A 16714-nucleotide genomic window follows, 5' to 3' on the forward strand; every position below is an offset into this window, starting at 1 on the left:
ATCAATCAATTTTTGCTCCACATATTTTATAGTTTCTGCTGTTTAGTGCACACACATTTAGGATTTCTGTATCTTCTTGGTGGATTGACCTTTTCATCATTGTCTAATGTCCCTCTCTGTACCTGGTATTCTTCGATCTGAAATCTGTTTCATCTGATATATTAGTAAAGCCACTCCTGCTTTGTTTTGGTTAATGTTTGCATGATATATTCCTTTCCATTCTTTTACTTTCAGCCTACATTTATTGTGTTTGAAGTTAGTTTCTTTTAGACAGGATATAGTTGGGTCATTTAAAAAATTAACTCTGCCAAGCTCTTTTAATTGACGTTTTTAGGCCACTCACATTTAATGTAACTATTGATATGTTAGCCTGCCAATTTATTTGTTGTTTCCTGCTTGTTCCCTCTGTTTTTAGTTTTTTTGTTTTCTTTTATATACCTTCCAATGGGCTATTGGAATATTTTTAAAATACTCTATTTTGATTTATCTATGGTGCTTCTGAGTGTATTTCTTTGTATAGGTTTTTTAGTGGTGGCCCTAATTATCATATTGTACACAGAAACTTAACAAGAGTCAACTGGTGTCAACATTTTACCAGTTCAAATGAAGTGTAGAAACCTTAGCTCCCTTTATATCACTTTCCCCTCCTTTGTTTATAATTGTCTTAGGTATTTCCTCTACATATATCTCAAACTCCTGGGCTCAAGTGATCCTCCTGCCTCAGCCTCCCAAAGTGCTAAGATTATAGGTGTGAGTCACCATGCTCAGCCTCAAGATATCATCTTTAACAATAGTTTTTATATGATGTGCCATAATGTAGTTTTCTTTATGTTTCTTGTGCATGGCATTCAATGATTGCTTAAATTTGTGGGTTTGGAGTTTTTTTATCAAAATTAGAAACATTCTGGCCATTTTTTAAAGGTATTTTTTCTGTCCCCTGTTCCTCTCCTTTGGAGACTTTAATTACACATATATTAGATGGCTTGAAGTTGTTCCAGAGCTCAATTATGCTCTATTCATTTAAAAAAATGATTATTTTCTTTCTGTGTTTCATTTTGAATAGTTTCTATTCCTATGTCTTCATGTTCACTGATCTTTTCTTTCGTAATGCCTAATCTGCCAATAATCCCATCTAGTGTATTTTCCATGCCAGAAATTGTAGTTTTCCTCTCTAAAAGTTTGATTTGGAACTTTTAAAATATCTTCTATATCTCCACTTAGCTTTTTGAACACATGTAACCCAACTACAACAATTGTCTTAATGTCCTCATTTGCTAATTCTAACATTTATGTTACTTCTGGGTCAGCTTTGATTAATAATTTCTTCATAAGTCATAAAATCCTGCTTCTCTGCATGCCTATTTAAGTTTTAATTGAATGCCAGACAGTATGAATTTTACCTTAATGGGTGCTAGATAGTTTTGTATTTCTATAAATATTCTTGAGCTTTGTTCTGGGATAGTTGTTACCTGGAAACAGTTTGACACTTAGGATCTTGTGTTTATGTTAGGTAGTCTTGAGCAGTACTAAGTCTTGGGCTATTTTATGCCCTACTACTAAGGCAAGATCTTTTTGAGTCCTCTACCCAATGTATCATGAATTATGAGGATTTCCAGCTTGGCTGATAAGAACAGGTACTATTCCAGTTGTGAGTATCAGGCACCATTGTCTCTAGTCTTTTAGGGTGGCTCCTTCTTTGGCCTTGGGTAGTTTCCTCATGCACATGTACTGATCAGTACTCTGCTGAATACTCAAGGGGGACCCTCTTCGGGTCTTTATAGAGTTCTGTATGTAGCTCTCTCCTTTCCTCTATGTAGCTCTTTCTCCTCTAGCTATTAATAACTTGGTCTCCCTGAAGTCCCAGATCCATATCCTTGACTCAAGGAAACCACTGGCACCCACCCCTAGGTTCTCCCTCTCTGCATTGTGGTTTGGAAACTTTCTCAAGGCAGTAAGCTGGGACAATTCTTTTCTTTTTTTTGAGACGGAGTCTTGCTCTGTTGTCCAGGCTGGAGTGCAGTGGCACAATCTCGGCTCACTACAACCTCCGCCTCCTGGGTTCAAGCGATTCTCCCGCCTCAGCCTCCCAAGTAGCTGGGATTACAGGCAGCCGCCATCATGTCTGGCTAATTTTTGTATTTTTGTAGAGGCGGGGTTTTACCATGTTGGCCAGACTGGTCTTGAACTCCTGACCTCAGATGATCTGCAAGCTGGGACAATTCTAAGTCCCACCTCATTTACTTCCTGTCTCCCGGGGGCTTTGTTCTTTGCTGCGTGATGTCTACTGTTTTGAAAAGTGTTTTTCATAGGTTTTATCTAGTTTTTTTTTTTTATTGTTTTAGGCAGGAGAGTAAATCTGCTTGCAGTTATTCTATACAGGGTGGAACAGTGACTTGCTTCCAATGAACAGAATGTGCAGGAAGTGGCATGTTACTTTTGAGACTAAGACAGAAAAGATATTTTGGCTTCTTCATTGGTCTCCCTCTCTTTTGGATCAGTTGTTCTGGGAGAAGCCCACTGCCACAAATTAAGGACATTCACGCAGTCCTTTGGAGAGATCTGAGTAGTCAGGAAATAATAATTTCTGCCAACAGCTAAGTGAATATGCCATCTTACAACTGGATCCTCCAGCCTCAATCAAGCTTTCCGATGACTGACATCTTGGTTACAACCTCATGAGGGACCCCAAGCCTGATCTACATAAGCCACTTATGAATTCCTAACTCATAGTAACTATGAGATAATGTTTATTAATTTAGACCACTACATTTTGGGATAATTTGTTACACAGCAATAAATAGTGAATAGAGGTACCAAATTATGCTCAAACCGTAGAAAGGATCAGTTGAATTTCTTAAATAATTTTATCCTTTTCCCATCCCCAACCCAGCCTAAGTAACAATGCACAGACAAAATCCCCACACTTAGCACTTGGAGCATTTATACTCAAAACTTTCCCTGTGTGACTTTTGTCAAGAAATAAACCGTGAGTTGTTGTAAGCCTAAGGTTGTGTCAAAGCAACCAGGGTATGTTCTAACTCAGGAAGCATAGGGTAATATATATTATTTTCATTCTTTATAGTATCAACAGAGATGTTATCATTCCACTTCCAATGAGGGAAACTAAGGCATTAATCAAAAAATAAATAGATTCCAGTCATATATTATTTACATAATTCAGCAATGGATTTATGAAATTTCCTCTTTTGGAAATCTTAAATAAGACTACATCTGTTTGATAACATATATTAGCAGCAAGGCTACCTCAAGGAAGGAGATGCATAGAACCTCTGGAAGTCTTTCTCATCGCTATGATTCTGAATTTTATACAAGGGAGAAAGGGAAGATTGAAATTTTGAGGAGGAGCATAGATAATTGTTTATGTATAAAGGAGCTTTGTAAAAACACTGCCCCTGGCCCAGTGATTGCCTTCCATAACCCTAGGGGGCAGTTTCACCTGAGTCTATGTGGAATGTAGAAAAAATATTTTCATGTTTTTGCATAGTTAGGGCTTTCTGAGCAAAGAAAACTGGTACCTGGGTTAAAGGGCAAGTCTTGGAATTTAAAAGATGATTGAATAGCCAGAGACCTCAGAAGAGATTTAGAGGCTTCCCTCTTAGTGTGTTTACATTTCAAAGGGCATAAAAGGAGTCAGTTGTTTACATTTCAAACGTGTGTCAATGCCAAGGTTTCTCTCCCTCTCTCTGGAGTGGAAAGGGACAGCTTGTAGCCTATTTATACTCCCAGATTAGTAATTTTGGGGTTTCTCTTCAACAGTGCATACCCCTATATATGCAGGATGTCCTCTGGCTCTCATGGTGTCACTTGGGGGCTACAGTGTGTGGAGAAGTAGTGGGGTTATCGTTGTAAGTATTAATAACTGTGATCTCTATTCCAGAAACCTTACCACTGTATTTCCTTTCAGGATAAAATGAATAAATATAGATATACATACCACAAAAGGGAGGATGCACTCATGCTGATCTTGTACCATGTACAAACTGAACAGGGACATGCGGCTGGGGCCCATCAAGCTGCAGGCTAGAGAGAAGAAGTTCTGCAGAGCCTCACAGAGGTTGGCGCAGATGTCACCCCAGGACGGTAGAGCAATGTGCACAATGAGAAGCCGTGGAGGTTGCTGGTCAATCTGAGTGTGAGTGGAGGGCCCTTTACCAGTAGTTCGCCCAGGATGCATGGCAGCAAAACCAGAGGCAGAACTGTAGCCACCAGCTGGATATTGTTTACACCTATAGGGAAGGAAAGAGAAACCACTGGTTTTCAAACTGAATTGTGTGTGCTCTGTTGAAATATAAAACGCAGGTTGAGGGAAACAATCCAGAAAGGAGTCAGATTGGGTACTAAAGCTTGTCCAGGCCATCCTTTTTTTTTTTGAGACAGAGTCTCCCGCTGTCACCAGGCTAGAGTGCAGTGGTATGATCTCGGCTCACTGCAACCTCCACCTCCCAGGTTCAAGCAATTCTGCTTCAGCTTCCTGAGTAGCTGGGATTACAAGCACATGCCACCACGCCCAGCTAATTTTTGTATTTTTAGAGATGGTGTTTCACCATGTTGGCCAGGATGATCTTGATCTCTTGACCTCATGATCCACCCGCCTCGGTCTCCCAAAGTGCTGGGATTACAGGCGTGAGCCACCACACCCAGCCCAAGTCATCCAATTTTAACAGCTCCCAAGAAATCTAGATGTCTGCCTATAATGTAAGCCTGAGAATTTCAATGCTGAGTGGAACTAATCAAAAGTTACACCAAAAAACTCAAGCTTCTGTCTCAAAGTAAGCTATCCGCCCTCATAAACTTTGTTTCTTTATTAGCATTTATTGCACTCTATTATAATTTGTTTCTATGACTCCCTCTCCCACTATATTGTAACCTTTCCAAGGGTAGAGAACCTGTCTTGTTGATTTTATTCATCAATGCCTAGTATATGTGTGTTTAGTACCTAACGAATAATTCTTAAAAATGAAAATATGACTACATTTCTCCTTGGTTAAATTCTTTGGTTGTCTGAATCTCTTATAAGGTAAAATTTAAACTCTCTTTAAGATCTGTCATTACTTTATTGTTAGCCTCATTAAAAACTGTTTTTCACCTCAAGGTTTTCATGGAAATAATACCAAATATATTCACTTTAGTGCATTTGCTCATGCTGCTTCTCTGCCTCCAATACTCCTGCCTTCTTTCTTTACTGGCTACTTATACTTATCCCCAGGACTCAGATTAGGAAGTGAGAACAAATGAGAATGAAGAACCAATATAAGGAATGAGAAAGGGACATCATTACAAATGCTCAAACATGAAAAGGGTTATAAGAGGACACAATGAATAGCTTTATCCTAGTAAGTTTGATAAAATGGACAAATTCCTAGAAAAATGTATCTAACCAATACCAAAGAAATTTTAGAAACCTAAATACTCTATAACCATTAAGGAAATATAATCAGTAATCAAATATCTTCCCACAAAGTAAGTCAGAGGACCAGATGATTTCACTGATGAGCTCCATCAAACTTGCAAAGATCAAGAATTTCAATTTTTTTTTTTTTTAAGAGATGGGGTCTTGCCATGTTGCCCAAGCTGGTCTCAAACCCCTGGGCTCAAGTGATCCACCTACCTCAGCCTCCTGAAGTGCTGGGATTATAGGTGTGAGCCACTGTGCCCAGCCAAGAATTTCAATCTTAAACAAATTATTTTAAGAACAGAAGAAGGAGGCCGGGCGCGGTGGCTCAAGCCTGTAATCCCAGCACTTTGGGAGGCCGAAACGGGCGGATCACGAGGTCAGGAGATCGAGACCATCCTGGCTAACATGGTGAAACCCCGTCTCTACTAAAAAATACAAAAAACTAGCCGGGCGAGGTGGCGGGCGCCTGTAGTCCCAGCTACTCTGGAGGCTGAGGCAGGAGAATGGCGTGAACCCGGGAGGCGGAGCTTGCAGTGAGCTGAGATCCGGCCACTGCACTCCAGCCCGGGCGACAGAGCGCGACTCCGTCTCAAAAAAAAAAAAAGAAAAAAAAGAACAGAAGGAACACTCCTCAATGAATTTTTTTTTTTTTAAGATGGAGTTTCGCTCTTGTTGCCCAGGCTGAAGTGCAATGGCATGATCTCGGCTCACTGCAACCTCCACCTCCTGGGTTCAAGCAATTCTCCTGCCTCAGCCTCCTGGATAACTGGGATTACAGGCATGTGGAACCATGCCTGGCTAATTTTGTATTTTTAGTAGAGACACGGTTTCTCCATGTTGGTCATGCTGGTCTCGCACTCCTGAATTCAGGTGATCTGCCCGCCTTGGCCTCCCAAAGTGCTGGGATTACATAGGCATGAGCCACGGCACCCGGCCTCCTCAATTAATTTTATAAGGTTAGCACAACCTTTGAAAGTGAAACCAGATAAAGGTGTAATAAGAAAAAAAATTATAGGATAATCTCACCCATAAACTTGTAAAAATGCTAAATAAAATAGAGAGATTGAAACTAATAATATATAAAAAGAATAACAGCAGGACCAAGTTGAGTTTATCCCAAGAACATAAGGTTGACATAACATTAGAATATCAATCACATCATTCATCACATTAAATAAGTAAATGAGAAAAATGATATGATCATCCCAATAGGTGCAAAAAAACAAAGCCTCTGTTTAAAACCCAACATTTGTGCATGATAAAGACTGAGTAAGAATAGATGATAGGAATAATCTGATAAAATGTATTTACAAAAATGGAGAGCAAACATCATTCTTCATGGTGATATGTTGAAAGCTTTCCATGCAAGAGAAGGAGCATGCTATCATCACTTCTATTCAGCATTATAGTGAAGGCAGTAATGAGGTAAGACAAATAAATAAAAGGCATTGCAATGGAAGAAAGAAAACTGTCATTGTGTGCCAATGACTGTGTACATAGAAAATCTAAAATAATCTACAGCTTTATAATTTTTCCCAAAAGATCTCCTTGTCTGTTGTCAAATTTTAGTCTTAGGAATCTGTTAATTTTTAAATATTAATTTACATTTCAAAGAACTACTGATGACAAAGTTTCTCTCCCTTTCTCATCTTTTTAAATTTCATTTTTAGGGCCAGGCGCGGTGGCTCAAGCCTGTAATCCCAGCACTTTGGGAGGCCGAGACGGGCAGATCACAAGGTCAGGAGATCGAGACCATCCTGGCTAACACGGTGAAACCCCGTCTCTACTAAAAAAATACAAAAAACTAGCCGGGCGACGTGGCGGGCGCCTGTAGTCCCAGCTACACGGGAGGCTGAGGCAGGAGAATGGCGTAAACCCGGGAGGCGGAGCTTGCAGTGAGCTGAGATCCGGCCACTGCACTCCAGCCTGGGTGACAGAGCAAGACTCCGTCTCAAAAAAAAAAAAAAAAAAAAAAAAAAAAATTCATTTTTAGTTTGTTGCTAATGTATAAAAATATAATTAATTAAAACAATTTTTTATAGAGATGGGGTCTTGATATGTTGCCCAGGTTGGTCTTGAACTTCTGAGGTCAACCAATCCAACCGGCTCTGCCACCCAAAGCGCTGGGATTACAGGCATGAACCACTGTGCCCAGCTATAATTAATTTTTGTATATTGATTTTATATTTAACAAACTTGCTGCACTCTTACTAATTATAATAATTTATCTGTAGAACTTTTTGGATTTTTTTGTTCTTAATCATATAATCTTTAAATAATCATATATACCAGGATACATGAAAAAAAGTCAGATCATAGCAGCCAAAGACTATTAGTAACAATCTTATTCACAATTGCCCAAAACTGAAAAAAACACAAATGTCGATCTACATTAAAATGGATAAATCATAGTATATTTCCACACACAGCAATGAAGATGAATGAACTACAGTTGCATGTGGCAACGTGGATGATTCTAAGAAACATAATATTGAGTAAAAGCAGCAAGACACAAAGAATACATACACATGTAGCAAGATTTCATCTACATAGATTTTAAAAATAAGCAAAAGTAGCTATATTGTTTAGAGAAGCATACACAGTGATAAAACTATAAAGAAAAGCAAAGAAATTATTATCACAAAAATGACAGTAGTGCTTTTCCCTAGGAAGCAATGAAGGCATTATGATGAGAAGAGACAAAAGAAGGGGGTCGTAGGGTGTTGGTAATGTTCACATTTTTTTTTTTTGACACAGTGTCTTACTCCATTGCCTAGGCTGGAGTGCAGCAGTGGCCCAATCTCAGCTCACTGCAACCTCCACCTCCCAGGCTCAAGTGATCCTCCCACCTCAGTGTCCTAAGTACCTGGCACTACAGGCATGCACCACAATGCCTCGCTAATTTTTGTGTGTTTTTTTTTTTTGGTAGAGACAGGGTTTTGCCATGTTGCCCAGGCTGGTCTCAAACACCTGGGCTCAAGCGATAACTCCCACCTTGGCCTCCCAAAGTACTGGGATTACGGGATGAGCCACTACTTCCAGCCTAATGTTCTATTTCTTGATCTTTATTGTGGATATTGGGTGTTCACTTTATACTATTAAACTATACATTCATGTTTTATGACATTTTCTGTATATATGTTATATTTAATAATAAAAATATTTTTTAAAAGAACATTAGGACAATCAAAAGAAAACATAAAAGAAACATGATAAAAAAGATAGCTAAAAAATATGTCCCCACCTCTGAGAACTAAAATCATTCTATATAATTGTTTTTAGCTAAAGAATGTAGGGAAAATTAAAGCTTCTTTGATTTCCCCTGTGACCAAGAGAAAGATAATTACGATAATTTTCAGAAACACTTTGGAATTTAGAATCTTTAAAAATGATCTAAGAATACATAGATAGATGTATTTCCCCAGATGAATCTGTGAAGTTATTCACTTCAAACTTCCCTTTTTGAATGGTGGAAGTCAGCATTTGTTCATTCAACATTTTTAAAAATTGAGTTCCAATTATGTGCTGGATACAGCTAGAAAAATAAATGAATGAATATGCTAATCTGTTGAAAGTTATCTTGAACCAGAAATCCAAATCAATTACTAATGTATTTACCAAGAAAGCACATATTTTTAAACTGTACTTTAAGTACATGGGGCCAATTTCTACATGGAATGCTGAACTTGAAGCTGACACAGAGAAATTCACACAAATAGGCAGTTAGAGGCCTTATTTAATGTATAATTAAATTTAATTATCCATCTCCATCTCTCACTTCTGAAAATGCCATTTTAAAGTAGAGGCAGTCCTCATTTTGCATGGTTCCAGTATATAGATTTCAGTTACTACAGTTTAGTTAATTAACACCAGTTCTCCAACAACACAGTTCAAATTTCAGTTACCATGGAATATTAACTTATCTAGCTCTTCAGTTCACAAATTATTATAGTTATCAGTATCGATAGTATAGTATACTGATATCGTGTACTGATATAATATAGTGATCAGTGCATCATGATCAGTAATTAATTATATGACTTCTTTCAAAGTCTTTTGGTGACTGGTCACTGCAGATCCGTTATTCGGTTAAAGCGCAGACAGCAAAGTGCATAGTTGTGTCGCCTCCTTGTCTCCTAATGATAAGCCCATGTGATATTTTACAAAAATGAAAATTGAAGGAGGAAACCAGCCAATAAAAAGTGCAGCAAAGAAATAAAAAATGAGAATGCTGAGAGTGAAATCTGAATCTAACGTAAGTGGAGTTAAAGGAGAAACAGCTGACTATAAGAGTGTTGACACTGCCTCCATTTGATAGACTCTAGAGAAGCAGCCAGAGGAATTTTGAGAAGGCAAACTTATCAACCTGCTTGAGGAAAGTCATTGTGATGAAAAGGATGAAAACGTCCTACAGAAAGGTTCACTGGCAAAAAGCTTCATTATTAAAGAAACTTTCAGAGATATTTTACAAAATTTAAGGTACAAAGGATAAAATGTAGGAAACCGACCCAAACTTAGAAAGAAGTATGACAGTTTGCCAAGACACAAAAAATGTTTGCTCTCACAAGTTTTACTATGAGAAGCAAATAAGTACTGTTCAAACTACTCTTGATAAGTTTTTTTTTTCAACAAAACACTTTAGCTCTCAACGTTTCTAATGTTTTAAGTTAGTGTATGAAAGTTTTACTGTTTTACATTTCCCTATACATTTAGTAAGAAAGTTTTAGTGTTTTGACAATTTTTCAAGGTTATAGAACAACTGTAATTTTTCCCATTGGTGTTTAAGATCTCTTTGAATGGTTTCAGCTTGCAGTCATTTTTCAATCCCACACTAATGTGCAATTGGAAGACTGTATTTTAAATGAGGTAAGAGGCAGCTGTCTTCCTTACATCCTCAAACATCATCAATTCATGCATCTGATGTGTCTGGGCATAGTACTAAACAGGATGGGACCTTATTTTGACCCCACACTCTCCACTTTTGCCAAGAACACTCGCTTAATGATTTCTCCCTGCAAACTGGTTAAAACTGGAACTGGGCCTTGAACCACCCAAAACCACCAAGTTACACCCAAACTAAAAACCCTCCAAGGACTTCCAATTACACCACTGGAAACAAAATCCAAATTCTTTACCCTGGCCCTAAATTTCTGCTTGTGCCTTCTGCCCAAATCTCCATCCTCACGCCAGGCCCTCCCCTGCCCGCAACCAGGGAGATCCACCTCTCACAGATCGGCCTCTCGCTGTGTCTCCCTCGGTGTCTGTTCTGTTCCGTGCTGAGCTTTCTAGGTTAGGGCCCCTTTACACGCCCTCGTTCACTTTGTCACGTGATAAATGATTCAATGGTTCTCCCTCTGGCAGGGCCCCATTAAAGATTTCGTGGGCCCCTTCCTCCATTAAAAAAAGATTAAAAGAAGTTAATGGATTTTGTAGGCCCTAAAAATCTCATTTTCCCCTCCTGATGTGAGAAAAAAATCAAAACACTTTATTTGACTTTACGCGTTCACTTTAAAGGAAATGAAAACATTCTCGTGGCCGGGCGTGGCGGCTCAGGCCTGTAATCCCAGCACTTTGGGAGGCCTAGGCGGATCACGAGGTCAGGAGTTCGAGACCAGCCTGGCCAACATAGTGAAACCACGTCTCTACTAAAAATATTAAAAACTAGCAGGGCGTGGTGGCGGGAGCCTGTAATTCCAGCTACTCAGGAGGCTGAGGCAGGAGAATCGCTTGAACCCGAGAGGCGGAGGTTGCAGTGAGCCGAGATCACGCCATTGCACTCCAGCCTGGGCGACAAGAGTGAAACTCCGTCTCAAAAACAAAGCAAAACCAGAAGAAAAAAAAATATCGTGGCCCCCTGAAGCCTCGTGGTCCCTCGGCATGGGGCCTACCGTGCCTGACGGATCAGCAGCCTGGCCCTCGGGCCTGGGGGTCCCGCGGAGGAAGCTCCCGGCCCAGACTCCGCGCAGGCCTGGACGCCCAGAACAGTATGCGGAGGGATGACCCGACAGCGATTTCGGAGCCTCTCTCTGGGCGTCAGTCCTGCCCCAGCACTCGTCACTGCCCGCGCAGCCAACACCTGCCTGAGGACTGGCCCGAGCTCGGCCCACGCCCAGCCTGCGAAGTGGTGCCCGCTGCTCTTGGCTGCCCTCAGCTGCCCTCCCTTCCCGAGGCGTGGAGAAGCGGCCCTGTCTTCGGAAGACTGAGGCGTCCTCACCTGGTCCTCCCGGCTCTCAGCGTGCGCCTGCGCGTTCGGAGGCGCCCCACTCAGGCCGGCGGGGCTGGGTGGGAGTCTCACTGCGGTCAAGGCGGGGCCCGGCCGCCTCAGGGTGCGCTTCAGGTGATGCTTCAGGAAAACGGTCTCCAAGTCCCTAGACGCCCTGAGAACAGTCCTTCTTTGTCCCTTAGGTAGAATTTTGTCTATTTGTTGGAAATACTGTGCTAAACCTGACATTTTTTCTTTTTCTACCACTTCCCTCCCTGAAACATCCCAGTAGCGCCCCCACCGACCGTGTTCTTGGTTTTAACTTTTCTCTTCCACATCATTTCCTTCAGCCAGGCGCTATTTTGTTCACTGAACATCTGTGGTGTGCCGTGCGCTGTGCTAGGACTGGAGTACAATGGATGTACAGACGATGGTCCCTGCCCTCATAGAAGTTATAGGCTACCTTCAGAAAGTTCTTTTAAGTCTTTTCAAACTCCTGTATTCCAAGAGGATCTGTCCCTCTCTTCATATTCATTTTCGCTTATTTGAGGTTGATTCCCATAGTACCTTTGACGAACTCCAGGTGGGGTAGAAGCGTCCTGGTCCTTAACAGCTGGTTGGTCTGGGTCTTCAACTCTGGTTAAAAAGGAATTCTCTGAATTAGTCCACAGGAGAGGGAAAGATAATGCTAGTTCCAAGCTAGAAATGTACAAGCAGTTTTCCTTGTTTTCTTTATTATTATTATTTTCTCAATTCATTGCCTAGATGCAGGATGGAGGTAGGGTGGGACAGTATTTCAATGAGTGGCACAGGATAGGTTACATGTTTCAACAGGAAAAGAGTCGCCTGCTTGTATTCTAGCCCCACTAAACCATTTTGCTCCTATCAACTGTTCCTCAGGGTAAGAACAGAACTATTTAACCTGTGTCCTTTTTTAAACACTATAATCTAATATACAAGAGAGTTCCGTGTTCCTGTTGAAAGGGTAGCTTCTCAATCGCTCTTTCCCCCCATATAGTCCAAATTAGCCTTCCTGTCTCTAATCTCCAGATTATCCTTTCCACTGATGTTATAATTGTCCTTGTAAAAATATTTTGATCATATTCTTTGTCTTAAAAACGGCTTATGTTTCCTTTTTGGTTAAAGGGTCCATTATAACTGACCCCACCTACCTTACTAGGCTCAACCCCAACATTGACTGTCTTACTCCCCTTTGTGTTGCTATGCCAGAATACCACAGAACAAGTAATTTATAAATAAAGGAAATGTATTCTTAAATTCTGGAGGGTAGGAATTCCAAGGTTGAGAATCCCACATCTAGTGAGGGCATTCTTTCTGTGTCATCCCATGGCAGAAAACAGAAGGGCAAGGGAGTACAAAAGAGCAAGACAGCAACAGGGAGCTGAACTCACTTTTACAACAAACCCACCCTTTCAGTAACTAACTCACTTCCAAGATAATGACATTAATCTATTTATGGGGGTAGAGCCCTTATGACCTAATCACCTCTTATTAGGCCCCACCTCTGAACACTGTTCCATTGGGTATTAAGTTTCCAGCAAATGAACTTTGTGGGACACATTCAAACTTGAGCACTAGCCTCACTCCAAACCATACCACCTATTGCTCCTACCTACTATTAATTTCTTTCTGTACCCTCTATAGCATTTATTAAAAATATACAAAGAACTGTACCAGAAATGGAGACTATGACATAAGAATTGTTTTCTGAGGGTGACAAACTATAATGGTCATGAGAAAGCACCTTGCAGACTTTAAACTACAAGGAGTGTAACTGACCAAGGGCATCAGCTGCTGCCTTAGAAATCTACTGCCACATTTCCATGGAGGCCCTCTTCCCAGCCACTGACTGAATGTGGTCAAGATACTGAGGCAGACCCATTCCTGGGAAACAATGCAGTCCTCACACAGCACTCCTCTAATGGGCAACATTGGCTTGATGATTCCCCAACAGTCTTGCTGAACTATACTCCAATCTGGAGTATAGTATGTGGAAGAGGGGTAGCAAAGATGAAGCAGTAGAGTTAGGCAAAGGGCCAGAACATATATCATCTGTGGACTATATTAAAGATTTTGGATCTTATCTCATAGCAAAAATGGAGTGGGCTAGAATGGGGAGATAAACTGAAGTGTTTAAGCAGAAGAGTGACATGATCTGATTTGTGTACTGGCGAGAACGTTCTCCCTGCCTTTCCTGACTTAAAAGGAATGGATTGGGGGCTAAAATTGGGGTGGTGGCAGCGGGGCACAGGGATAAGACTAGGAAGTAGCCCAGGCAAGAGAAGATAGTTGCTTGAATTAGGGTGTTGGTAGAGGGGACGCAGAGATGTGGGAGGAAATATTTAGGAGTTAAAAATTAACAGGCCTTTGTGATTGATTCGATTGATTAGGAGGAATCCAAAATGACAGGGCCTAGAACACAGTAGGCATTCAATGAATACTTGTTGAATAAACGAATGCAAAGTCTCTGGCTTAGACAGCTGGAAAGACAGTAGTACTATGTATAGAGATGGGGAACATTCGTTTTAGCATCCACACAATTACCAGGATGCTATGAGGTTGGGGATGACAGTTCAGTTTTGGGCATGTTGAAATCAAGGTGCCTGTGGTTACACTGTGTGGAAATGTCCACTAGGCTCTTGGATGTGTGTGTCAGAAGCTGAAGAGAAAGACATTGCCTGGAAATGTAGATTCATAAAATCATTATTAACTAAATTAGTATGAATGAGACTACATAGAACAGTGAGTTTTTTTTTCAAAGTGGGGATCTCAACTCGTTAATGAGTAGTAAAATCAATGTAGTGGGCTGCAACCAGCATTTAAAAAAATGGAGTAGAATAAAATGCAACATGATAGGAAAAAAAAAAAGAGAACTTAGCTCCTGAAGTAAAGGTAAATATAATGTAAGTATGACTTTGCTAAAAATTTAACTCACTAATATGTACATTAAGTACGTGAATGCGTGTACTTAAGTGTGATTAGGTTGCAATGTAAAATGAAGCTCTTATTGTATGTTTTTTCATATGCAAAAAAATTGGAAAAAGATTTTTGAAAAAAATCAAAAGACAACCAATAAATGATGTTCAGAGAAAGGACTAAGGCCTAGGCTAGACTGATGAGAAGCAGCTTAGGAAAGGCATATAGTGGTGCTAGAGGAAGAAACTCAGATGGGGTGCAGGGGGGTGGACAGGGGCTTCCATTGTGTTGAGGTTGGTTTTAGAAAGAAGATTTCAGAGAGAAGATTTGAAGTGCTGATCCTAAATGCCTGATTTTCCCTCTAGGCTAAGCAACTTGAAATCAGGGACCAGGTCTTATTTATTTATTTATTTATTTATTTATTTATTTAGGCAGGCTGGAGTGCAATGGTGTGATCGTAGCTCCCTGCAGCCTTGAACTCCTGGGTTCAAGTGATCCTCCTGCCTCAGTCTCCTGAGTAGCTGGGACTACAGGTGTGTGCCACCAGGCCTTGCTACTATTATTATTTTGCAGAGACAGGGTCTCACTATGTTGACCTGGTTGGTCTCGAACTCGTCTTCAAGTGATGCTCCTGCCTCAGCCTCCCAAAGTGCTAGGATTACAGGTCTGAACCACCATGCCCAGCCAAGGGACCATGTCTTAATCTTCTTATCTCTAGTACTTAGTAAAATGCCAGGCACATAGTAGGCCCTTAATAACTGTTGAAAGAATAAACTAGGACTAGTACTTGCACTTTAGAAAGATTATCCTGATGGCACTCTGGAAGGGGAGGGATTGGAGGTAAGGTTTTTGTTTTTTAAATGAACGATCACACAGTCCAGGTGAATGATGATGATGTACTGAACTATGATGATAATGGAAAGAAAAGGATGGATTTAAGTTATTTTTTAGTCAGATTTATAAGGACATAGTGACTTCTTACATATGGGCATGGTAGCTAGTCTCCAAGAAAGGAGGCTGAAATCCTTGTTCCCACTGAAATCCCTGTATACCACCTGATGAAGTCCCCTTTCACAGTGCATCAGGGCTGGCCTGTGTGACAAGTAAAATATGGCAGAGTGATTGCGTGTTACTTCTGAGGCTAGGTCACAAATATATCATTTGCTCTTTTGCCTTGTTCTTTTTGATCACTTGCTCGGAGGAAGTCACCCCATTTTGTGAAGACATTAAAGCAGCCCCATGGAGAAATGCATGTGGAGAACAACCTTCACTTACTGCCAACAGCCACTACCAATTTGGCAGGCATGGAAGTCAGCCATCTTGGAAGTGGATCCTCCAGCCCCAGGCAAGCCTTCAGTGGACTGCTGGCCCATTTGATATCTGGACTGTAATCCTGTGAGAGACTGGGAGTCAGACCACCTAGCTAAACTACTCCTAAATTTCTGACGCAGAGAAACAGTGAGAGATAATAAAAGTTTATTCTAAATGTCTGATTTTCCCTCTAGGCTAAGCAATTCGAATTCAGGGACCATGTCTTTTGTTTGTGTTTGTTTTAAGCCACCAAATTCTGAGGTTAATTTGTTCATTTGTTTTGCAGCCTAGATAACTAATACAATGGGGGTGAAAAAGGAGAAAGCAAAGATTACCTGCTAAATGCAGACTAAGTGCCTGAAGAAGGAGCTAGGGTTGGGATGGAGGAGATAGTGAGTTATGCTCAGGACCTATGCTTGCCTTGTTTGTAGGATATCCAAGTGGATATGCCCAAAGGCAGTCTTTGTTCCTCGCCCTCAAAGTCCTACCAACCCTAGAAGACTCAGTTCAAATGTCACCTCTTCTAACCTGGCCCTTCTGCACGTTATTATAGCAAACATGCATTGCTTCGTATTGCAATTATCTATTTGCAGTTATTTGTTTACATTTGGAAGCCCCACTACAGTGTGGACTCCCTAGGGCAAGGGCCGTGATTTTTAGTATTTTCTGCACAATCGTGTGTGTGTGTGTGTGTGTGTGTGTGTGCGCGCGCGCGCGCGCGTTACTCTGTGCCTGCCCAGCACATAGGCAGCTGTCCTTAAATGCTTGCAAAGTATTAATTTTGAGAAACTTGGTGCGTGTATCCACGTCCTCTTATTAGTAAGTTTTCCTTATTAGTACAGCTATGG

The 16714-nt window shown here is 40.8% G+C and overlaps 1 protein-coding gene across 1 annotated transcript in view; it reads right to left on the reverse strand.

Moving 5' to 3' along the window:
- The window catches only part of M1AP (meiosis 1 associated protein), a 99934-nt gene extending 89191 nt beyond the window's left edge, over positions 1-10743 (reverse strand). Inside the window, exons 1-2 of the mRNA XM_030921722.1 lie at positions 10639-10743; positions 3956-4247 (exon numbers count right to left, since the gene is read on the reverse strand). Of these exons, the coding sequence (XP_030777582.1) occupies positions 3956-4195 (240 nt within the window). The 5' untranslated portion in view covers positions 4196-4247; positions 10639-10743. The remainder of the gene's footprint in view (positions 1-3955; positions 4248-10638) is intronic.
- Between the last annotated feature and the right edge of the window lie 5971 nt (positions 10744-16714).

Source organism: Rhinopithecus roxellana, chromosome 17, assembly GCF_007565055.1.
Source record: "Rhinopithecus roxellana isolate Shanxi Qingling chromosome 17, ASM756505v1, whole genome shotgun sequence".
Lineage (NCBI taxonomy): Eukaryota > Metazoa > Chordata > Mammalia > Primates > Cercopithecidae > Rhinopithecus > Rhinopithecus roxellana.